We start from the raw sequence: 10906 nt of genomic DNA, 5'->3' as shown, positions 1-10906 counted from the left end.
CAAATAAACTCAATGCTTAAAATTTATTTACCATCTCATCCCATTTGCATTGTTTATTCTAGAATTATTATTTAGTAAATGATAAAAAAAGATTATGAATTTAGGGCAAATAATCAAAAAATATCATTGACTTATGAATTTTTTCAGTTTGAGAATTTACTACAAAATAATTTTTAAGTATTTAAGCATTTTAAAATTATTTATTAAAGAATTTTGACTCTAATTTAGAGCAGTTTTTTTGGACTTGCGTTTTAATTGAACACTAAACTCACACCTAAACGAGCTCGAAAAGTTAGGAGTTACGCCCAATAATACTTACATTCCATGGTTTCCATCAATAGGTCTCGATGCGTTTTTAATGCATCCCACCTCAAGACTCATCCAGAAAGCACCTTTAAGGAGTCGTTCGACCATGAAAATTATTCATTTTTAGGGTAAATAATCAAAAAAGATCTTTGACTTATGAATTTTTTCTGTTTGAGAATTTACTACACAATAATTTTTTAGTATTTAAGCATTTTAAAATTATTTATTAAATAATTTTGATTCTAATTTAGAGAAGTTTTTTGGACTTGCGTTTTAATTGAACGCTAAACTCACACCTAGATGAGCCCGAAAAGTTAGGAGCTAGGCCCAATAATACTTACATTCCATGAATTTCATCAATAATTAACGATGCGCTTTAGTGACGTGACACATGAGGCTAGCATGGAAGTGAGTCTTGGGAACCAGGTCATCCAAAAGAAAAGAAGTTTCAAATATCTTGGATCTATTATACAAGGAAATAGGGATATTAACGATGATGTCTCAAGACTAGTCCGAGAGTGTTGTGTGATAAGAAGGTGTCATGCACTAAAACTTAAAGATAGGTTCTGCAAAGTGGTTGTGAGACCGAGTCCGAGTGTTTGGCTTATGTCCAAAAGATGACAATTCCCAGCAGAGATGTCATACTAAAGGCGTAGATAAAAATTAGGAATTTTTTTTCTGCGGGAAGCGATGAAGATTTAGGCATTGAGGAGGGAGAGACACAAATGCGCAAAGGCGGAGGTGTGGTTTGTTGGCTATTTTTTACAAAGAAGTATTGGGGAGAGGTGCTTACTTCTTAGATAGGAAGTTAGAATCGCATTAGGGTAGAAGGTTAGTAGGTAGTCTTACGTAATCCTTTGTACAAGTAGTCACAATTTTGATCTATAATCTATTGTCCTTTGATTCTTGCTACTATATGTTGTTTCTTGTACTTCGAGTATCTTATTTATCTGCGATAGCTACTGCTTCTTTTTCTCAGACCACTTTATCATGACTTTTCGCTTTCGTTAGTTTTATTTTCATATTACTTTGAGCTTCTTTGTGCTTATCGACCTTTTTCGTTATGTTAGAGGTCTTTGACTCCTTCCTATTTTTCGAGATAAGCAGAAGAATACTTTTGGAAAAATGACTAGTCAAACATTTTTTTATGACAATTATTCTTTTTTTTCTATTGATTAGTTTTTCACTTTACTTCAGAACCAGTGTTTTGTTATAGAATTTATAAATCCAACTTTATGTTAGATTGCAAATTTGGAAAAATGCTTCAAACATTTTTTTAACTTCGTCTTCGTGAATTTCACATAAAGTGTTATATTCTCTCCCTTACAAAAAGAATACTCAAGTACAATTATAGATCCATAAATTTCCAATGAAATGAAAAAAATATTTAAAATATATGTCAATACTATTCGACCTATATACTACTGGAAAGGTGAGGGGGGCGGCGGGGTTGGTGGTGGAGGACAAAGGACGGGAAAGAAGTGTAAATGTACATGGGGTGCTGAGGTGTCAGGCTTAAGACCGTTCATGCATTGGTATTTGCTACTCTCTTTCCCAACATTCTCACGTGATTTCCCTATTTGATTCCTAACCTTTACTCTTTTCACTTTTACAATTTCTTCTCCTGTTTTGAGCAAGTGCCTCTTCCTTATCCTTTATTCATGTATTTGAAGATTATTTTAAAAGAAATTGATTATCAAATTGTCGCATTATTTTACTTTCATTGGAGTATATAATATTTAATTTGGAAAATAAAGTATAATTGTGTTCTTATATCCAAACACAACGCCAACGTCCAATTTTTTTTTTTCAAATATAAATCACTCCAAGCAACAACTACGAAGTCTTTCTTTTTATTCGTTTTTAAAGTTTAAAATAGATACTCCTTCGGTCACAATACACACTTTTTTTAGTCAAACATGGAGTGAGGTTTCTGAAACTATTCCTAAATAAATTTAATTTTTTTTATTTTAGCTTAGTCAAATAATTTATAATCAAAGAAAGTACTATCAATTTAGTTTAGATCACAAATTTCATCAGCAACGTCACCTAATGAGACGGAAGGCGTGCGAGTATTAAATGAGTTTGACGTGGCAAATGGACGAAGGAATGAGAGTTATGTTGCTAATTTCATGCATATAAGAGTATCATGAGGAGACCAAGTTACATTACTAAAGTCATTTTACGAGCCCAATTTTAAGTTGTAAAATACACATTTTACCATGGTAGTATTAGTAATTTAACAAGCATACTTTCTACAAATTGTGCCTATATGATTTATGTGACCAAGTTCAATTTTTCTTCATTTGTTTTACTTTAAAATATACTTGAATCTTTGATGTACCATAATTGTGCGCGATCTCAAATCAACTCTGCATTCAAAGGGCAGTGATATTTCGTAATAAAAAGAATTTTAAAATTATTCGTTTTCAACTATTGAGTACCGACTGTCACTCTTTCTGAATCAAAAATAATATGTATGCGGTAGATCTTATGTACATACTATAATTTACTACATTTTTATTTATTTATGGCAGAAAGGTGGTTACTTTAAAAAATATGATAGACAAAGGTGGCAGGATAGTAGCATGGACATTAATAAACTTAATTGTTAAACAGTCTCTTTTACTGGTACACGAATAAATAAGTAGTAAGACGAATTCAATTGTTAAAAGCCGACGAAAAAACTAGTTCAAGGGCTCAATTTTCAGACTTATTTGCTCAAACAAAATATAGTCCTTGCATTTTGACTTTAATTGTACTCTTTCTGGATAAATTGAAGAGCCATTCGAATGTATCGCCTTTGTTTAGCACACATACTCTCACATAGAAATTAACCGAGCCATCAATAAATTTTTCATGCACTTCAAAATCAAATTAACACTCGCGAGACTGAAGTTGAAAATTATAGGTCTGAAATTTCGAACTTTAGACATATACAGGCCTGAAATTAGGTTCCACTGTAGCCTAACTCCAGACTTGAATTCTGAATTAGGCTTTTGTAGAAGCCAAAATGAGCCAGTCACTCTATATTTGAACTTTGTTTTTTTAAACTTCAGAGCTTTGTGTATGAAGTTAGGCTTTGACAAATCAACTTCAAATATGAAGCTATGCAACAATAACAACAGTAAGTTTGACAAACGTTTAAGCTTGTATCAAATTCACTAATCCATAATGAAAGTCAACATCTTTCCTAAGGAGTATATAATGGTTACGAACTATTTTCAACTGGCCAAAAATTTAGAGTTAAATGTTTGAGTATCTATCACATAATATGAAGTTTGAATATTTCACACAAAAAAGTGGAGGGTCTTAGATGCTCCGAAAAGTTGACTTTTTTTGTTTGCGAATATAATCTTGATGTTCACTAAAATAATTCTCGACCTTGTTATAAATATGGAATATATAGCTACTCTCATGCACGAGGAGAGAGTCTTTTCTATTTTTAATAGGTCAAAGCCTCCCCTATGCACAAGATTCGATTTGGTTCCTTTCTGAAATAGGTAGGGAAATACTAATATAAGAATAATTCTTAATACCTCTTTTCTGGCTAAGCATTATATGTCACATGATTGATGATTCTCCTTATTTTTAATTATATAAGGGAAGTGTTCTTCAGTTAAAAATAGCTACTCACATATTTAATCTGGTACGTTAAAGGAGTCACAACAAATAGTAGGAGTATTTTAGTTTGTCAAGGTTACACCAAGCTAACACGAATGGCAAATTCAATTAATTACTTACATCAATCACCGCCCTAAATTTTCTTTTTTCTGCTTTTGCAGTTTAATTTATTATTTATGTGAATACAAATCTACTATACTCTGTCGTTTTAATACACTTTACATAGTTTAACTCGACACAATATTTAAAAAAAAAAATTAGAAATTTATAATTCTAATATATCACATTATAATTTTTTAAAAACCTTAAAACACGTCATAATATTCAGGTGACTATACAATTCTTTTTATATATAACTATAATGTAATATCTTTTTAGATCGATATCTAATAAGGAAAATAATTGTTAATAAGCTAAAATAGAAAAGACTAATAAATCTCCACAAATTATAGACTTCTTCCCAACACAAGAGACAAAATAAATTAGTCCACAATAATTCAATATGGGGATGACACATTAATATGTTTGACCAAAAAATTATTCAATGAATAGACAAGGCAGAACTGTTCAACAGTCCAAAGCCTTAAATAAAATCTGGTCCTAAATAAAAGGAAAATACAAAGCCAAAAAGAAAGTATACCAAATTCTTAAAAAGGCAATACCTTGGGAACCAAGTACTCTGTCAGTGGCATCATCGTAATTATGAAACCTTAATAGTCCCAATTTGGTCCAATGAAAATATAGCTGTAATCCTCTTAATTTTAGTAAGAAACCGCCATCCCGGATTCGTAGCATCACTTCCCAACCCCACTTCCTAAACTGTAACGCTATACTTTCTCGCCCACTCTCCATATCTCTACGTGACATACACGCTCTATTATTAACCAAATAATGACAGATTAATGGTCAGTTTGATCAAGTTTTTGACAAATTAAAAAAGAAAATTGATTTAGAGAATATAAGGTGTTTAGCTAAAATTTTAGGGAACCAGCTGAGTTGTTTTTCAAAATTTAAAAATACATTGCTAACAAATACTTTTGGAACTTTAATTAATAGCTTGAGCCGCCAAGTTTTTGGGAAATTAAAATGTATTTTTAAGAAAATGCTCATTTTAGAAAAATTTTGACTACATTTTTAGAAAATGAATAAATATTTTTGAATAGTAATAGAAATTATATTTAATAAGCTAAAAAAATAATTTGTAGAAGCACTTTTGGTACTTTATCCCACAAATTTTTATTCTATTATAGATAAAAGTATATTTTAAATTGATTAGTCAAATATAAATTGATATTTCCTAAATTACGGCGTGCATGTCTAATAAAATAATAATTTTCAAAATAAGCACATTTTTTACTTTTATCAAATATAAATAAGCACATATTATTAATATAAAAAATTGACAAAACTATTTTTTTTTTCAAATTAAGAGCTTGATCAAACGCACCATAACTGACACTGGAGAATACATAACACAATACCCAGCCGCGCGTGAATATACTGTCAGCTACCTAGATGAATCTGCTCTAATGAATCATGCATAGGATTATGGTCATCTACTTATGGTCATGTTACATGTATGCCATATGACAGCTAATTACCCATTCACATCCCATAGATATATACGTACATACAAAAGCACAAGTCATTAATTACAAACCAAAATTTACTGTCACACATTTTACCACACTCCTACTTTTCTCAGTACAAAAACCCCCCAAACCGACCTTTAATGCAATTTTTGACCACTTGGGAAAAAGTGAGCAGCAGCAAACAGTGGTAGCAGAGAAAAAAAGCAGAGGGAAAAAGACGTGACGGACCAGAAAACAGGTACCACCATTTGTTTAATTTACTAATAAAAAATCCTTCTTTTTTTAATGGATTTTTGTTGAGATTTGCGTAAAATGAATATTTTTTCCACAGAGACTCAGTAAAGTCTTGGTTTCACTTTTTTTTTCTCTATATACACACCTACACACATAGACAAGAAACGCCTAGTAAATTCACACACATAATACACTACTTACATAGTACAAAAGGGCTAAGAAGGGTTTATGAAATTTACATTTTTGTCAGAAAAATCTTGGCCATAGATTCCTAATCTCTATATTTATGTGGTTCTTGATTTTTTTCTATCTATAAATAGGAATACCTGATCCCATTTTTTTCTTCTCTTTTGCTCACTTTTTTTTTTGGGTTGAAGAAAACTCAAAGGAAGAAGAAGTAGGGCTTTGTTTGGCTGTGATTTTGTGAGATTTATGTCGGCAAAGTCTTGTTTGGCTGTTGTGATTGGAGCTCCATTAAAGAAGCTCTGTTCTTCAGTGATTTTTGCTCTTTGCATGCAACAAATCAATTTATCTGTTGTTTCGATGCGTTTGAGGCCCAAAAGGTACTGTTTTTCTATCCTTAAAAACTGTTTTTTTTTGGTGTTTTTGTTTGTTTTAAGGTTGTTTTTTATGCTGATCTATTATTTATTTTGTTTATTTTTGTAACAGGACTTGTTCTGGTGTCGTTTGCTTTGGTGGATTTCACATAAACAGATTTTTACATCCTATTTTGCTCTTAAGAATACCCTGAGAAATTTTCCTTTTTGATTTTTTTCTTTCAGTTTTAACCTATTAAATCACTTCATTTTTATTTAATTTTTGAAAAAAAAAAACAATTTTCTTGAGGGCATATTTTGAGGGGTTTTGAAAAAAAAAATGTTTGAGCCTCAGAGACAACAATCTCAAAAAATCAAGAACAGGGAAGAAAACCCGACCCGACCCATGAGAAAGATCCGGATTGTCTGTAATGACCCGGATGCTACTGATTCATCTGATGATGAAGGTGTTGATATATCGAAACCAAAAAGATTTGTTAGGGAAATTAATATCCCTATTGGTAACTGTTTTAGTCCAAAGAAAGTTGTTCTTGAAACTGAAAGTTCTTGTCAAGATAGCAACAATGGTGACAAAAACCCTAAAAAGAGAACTAGGGTTTTAGCTAAAACCCAACAAAAACCCTCTTCCTCGAAATATCGAGGCGTTCGACAACGTAAATGGGGTAAATGGGCTGCTGAAATTCGTGATCCGTTTAAATCTAGGAGGGTTTGGCTTGGTACTTATAATACTGCTGAAGAAGCTTCTCAAGCTTATGAAACTAAGCGTCTTGAATTTGAAGCTATGGCTAAGAGTACTAATTCGAGTTCTAATAATGAAAGCCGTAATAACAAGAATTGTCGAAAGGATGTTGTTGTTTGTGTCTCTGAGGAGGAAAACTATTCGGCTGAGAGTTTGGTGTCATCACACACTTCACACACATCTCCAGCATCAGTACTTGAAATGGATTGTTTGACTTCAGGTTCTGAAGTTAAAGAAGTTAAAGTCAATGAAGAAATTGTCGTGGAGAAGCGAGTGGATGATGATGATGATGATAAGATGGGATTGATGGAGGATTGTTTATCTTTGGCTGAAATTGGTGCTGGAATTGAGTTTGATATGGAGATGGATTTGTTCTTTGCTGGTAGTGATGATTTTGGTTCAAATCTTGATGACTTTGTTGTTAATGATTTTGAGGATTTGCCCATATGTGGGCTTGATGGTGATGAGAAGCTGCCTACTGGTTTGCCTGATTTCGATTTCGACTTTGATTTCGATGGATATAATGAATCTTGTGCTTGGATGGATGAAGCAGCAGCGACTCCGCTGATGAATGGAACGACGACAACGCCCCTCAATATTGCATTATGCCCATAAGTTTTGCAGCTATAGGAAGTTTTAGTATTTACTAGTAGTAATCAATAGAGAGTTTTTATGTCTCAAAGAATCATTAACTTTAGGTTCTTGAGACCGTGGTCTTTTACTTTGAAGTGAGTTTTGAGTAATGTTTACTTTTTGTCTAAGAGAGATTTGAGACCTGAATCTTGTGTTGGAAGAAATTGAGTTAATAGTCCCTTTGGGTTTTTCCCGTGCTACTAGAGCCGTCCGAAGGTCTATTGAATCTTGATTTTGGTTTAGTCTCGGGCTGTTTATTGCGTATATGATGGAATGGTTTAAAAATGTTAGTGTTTCTGGCCTCTTTTTTCGAACTATTATATGAACTTTATGATATTTGGCTCTTCATTTTACCCGTTTGTTATGATTTTAGCATGTGTTTGTGACATTGGCATAATCTGTTGATTGCTAAATTGACAAGTTTCTATAGTTGGGATTGAAAGCTACAAGTTACAATTCTATCCTTTTGTCATTTGCTCTTTTTTGTTCACCAAAGTTGGGATTTGATGGTTAAGGTTGTAGGTATTTCAATAAGTTTTTCGTTGTTTGAGCTTGATGGTTAAGGGTGAAGGGATATTAGCTATCATCTCATTACGCCCCTTAGGGTGGTGTCATTTGTTCTTTTACACAATAAAAGCTACTTACTGGTGAAACTGTGAAGTGTAACTAAAATCTTGAACACCATCATTGGCCCTCTTAGTGGAACTAGCTTTGTGTTTACTTAACGAAAATCCATTTCTCTTTGTGCTTTGGGGGCAGCCTTGATGATAAGTCTCATGGGTGTGTTGGGTCAGTATTTTCTTGATTGGATGTGTAGATTGTAGTGTACTTTTTTGGTTGCTTGTTGATGAGAGATGTTATCTATTTTTTGGGTTTTTTTGTACTTTGTAAGCTGAGGAATACCAGCTGTATTCCAATTTCAAAACGCTATACAACCAAATGCCAATTGGTCCTGCAATGCTGCTGCTTCTCTTAAATTTTAGTTGCACACATTGGGTGTGGTTGGTAGCAAGTGTGAAAGTGAGATCAGTGTGTTTGTTGGACTTTGGTTATAGAAATTATTTCCCCATGAGTTACTACTTACTGTAGTATACAATACCTAAATTGGTTAAAATCAAGTTGAACCCACTTGTTGGATTACAGTGGTGTTAGGGTCAGTTTGTGCGCACGTGATTCTCTTCCCACTTCATTAATTAAGAGTCATAGCCTTGTTCAAGTTGTGATCAAAGTAGGGAAGGAGGCTGAGGGTACTTCATTCTAGTGGACACACCCTATCAGTGATTGAATTGAGTGAACTTTGAAAACACTGAAAATGTGTTCGTTGGACTTTGGCCATTTTGCTCAAGTGGTAAATGTAAATTTCTTTTCCTTCTCGGAGGGTGCTTAATGAGAAATCGTAGACTAGGATTCATAAGCATGAATTAGAGGTTTAGAATGTGCTTTGCGTTTGTTAAATGCCTACTCCTACTTTTTTTAAAGGCGACGGTGAAACGAAAAATGATGATGGTGCCTGTGCCACCTTGTGCGCATCTCGACTAATTTCACCAATTAACTGCTACTATTCTACTAGACATGGGTTCGTATCAGTTGATTATATTTTTCATTAACCTAAATTCTAATTAACAAAGTTACTCAATATCTTTGTTGGTGGAAGATTAACATGTGCGAGTGAGCGGGCTTGATATGATATTCTTTAAATTAAAAACAAAAAAGAGCAGAAAAAAGCTACTCCTTTAAGTCTTTGATAAACATTTAGATATGCCACAATAGTCTATGGCTCTTTCCTACTTGTGGTTTGCCTTGTCAGCTCAAAGATTTTTTGATGACAGAAAGTAAGAGAACTTGGTGGAACATAAAAATATGGTTTTAACATAACATCTGTTGACGACATTTTTTCATTTTGATTAAAATACATGTATTGATTGCTTAGATTTTTCGCAATCCTTTGTGAGCTATTCTTTCACGCAATTAGTGTGTCAATTATTTTATTCAAAGGTCTTTGTGGGTCCAAGATTTTTAGTGGACTCATTACTATTAGTAGACACAATATGTTTTTGATTCTTCTCCTTAAAGACAAAAGCTTAAAAAAGCCTTTTTTTTTTGGTTTCATCCTGGTATTTGATATCCGTTTTTGGTTCCCGACTAATTCAGATTCGTACAGTGTAAGACATATTAAAAGAGAAAGGTTCCTTCCCAAAAGTTTTACCATTTCCAGGAGTCGAATCCAACACCTCTGATAAAGACGATAACATTCTATCCATCGCACCACAACTCCTTCTCAGGGTCTTAGAAAATTTTACCAAGAGAAAATGCTTAACGAGTAAGTGATCCCAGTTTCTCCTTTTTGCATTATTTATCTACTTTAAAATAAGGGTAAAATCATGAACTTGTATATAATGTATCATTTGTTTCATTTTTAATGTGATGAACCATGTATTTACCAAAAATATATGCACTTTATCAATAAAAGAAAAATAGTATTTCTTGACTCTTGTATAACAATTTTTGCTATTTAATCAGTATATTGTGTCTGGCAATCAAACGATCTCAAATGGTAGTGCTAGGAGAATTGTCATAATTGGTATTGCTAATTGCAATTGTCTTTAAATTTATGACTGTTGTGTCGTATTTGCATACATATTTATCATTGCGACAAATAATGCTTGCGTGTAATATAAAAACTTCTTAATAGTTGAATCTATAATTTGTAGTGGTACCTGCCTAATTTGGCTAGGACTGTGTTTCCTTTTTTACTTTTTGAGTTTAATTTTTGAAATTACACTTATGCCTACACATTACTCTTTGTTCTATTTTTGCTCCCATGACCGAGATAACTTATTAGCTACGTGTTTAATTAAATTCAATACGTTTGACACACAATTGAATACAAATGTAAAATCCGCTAAATTTTTTAACGAATATTATATTTTGAATATAATTTCAGAAGTACGATAAATTTTGTGCCACACTCTTTAACTATTAAATCAATCAAGTACAAATTCTGAACCAGTTTTGTTTGCGCCAATGAAGAAATGTTTGTAGGTTGTATTTAAAATTTTATTGAGAAGCGTGAGATTTGCTCTGGTGGAAGTCTGAAAATCCCTTGATATGAGGGGAGAGCTGTAAAAGGAAATGGAATAATATTCTACACACACACATATATTATTTAGAAACTAAGATAGTTATAATAGTTAAATTAGTTTCCATGCATAAAGATCGTG

The 10906-nt window shown here is 32.6% G+C and overlaps 1 protein-coding gene across 2 annotated transcripts; it reads left to right on the top strand.

Annotated features, from left to right (window-relative positions):
• The first annotated feature begins 5664 nt into the window (after nt 1-5664).
• On the top strand, nt 5665-7970 carry LOC132067689 (ethylene-responsive transcription factor ERF118-like). Of its 2 annotated transcripts, XM_059460991.1 has the most exons (3): nt 5665-5760; nt 6134-6319; nt 6426-7970. In XM_059460991.1, the coding sequence occupies exon 3, from the start codon at nt 6633-6635 to the stop codon at nt 7665-7667; it is 1035 nt and encodes a 344-aa protein (XP_059316974.1). In that variant the 5' UTR covers nt 5665-5760; nt 6134-6319; nt 6426-6632; the 3' UTR covers nt 7668-7970. The 2 variants fall into 2 exon arrangements, with proteins under 2 accessions (XP_059316974.1, XP_059316973.1); XM_059460990.1 differs by lacking the exon at nt 5665-5760 and having other exon boundaries at nt 5967-6319.
• Nucleotides 7971-10906: the final 2936 nt, after the last annotated feature.

This window comes from Lycium ferocissimum, chromosome 8 (genome assembly GCF_029784015.1).
Source record: "Lycium ferocissimum isolate CSIRO_LF1 chromosome 8, AGI_CSIRO_Lferr_CH_V1, whole genome shotgun sequence".
Lineage (NCBI taxonomy): Eukaryota > Viridiplantae > Streptophyta > Magnoliopsida > Solanales > Solanaceae > Lycium > Lycium ferocissimum.
The sequence above is the reverse complement of the archived record's forward strand: the minus strand, read 5'-3'. Positions and strand labels throughout refer to the sequence as shown.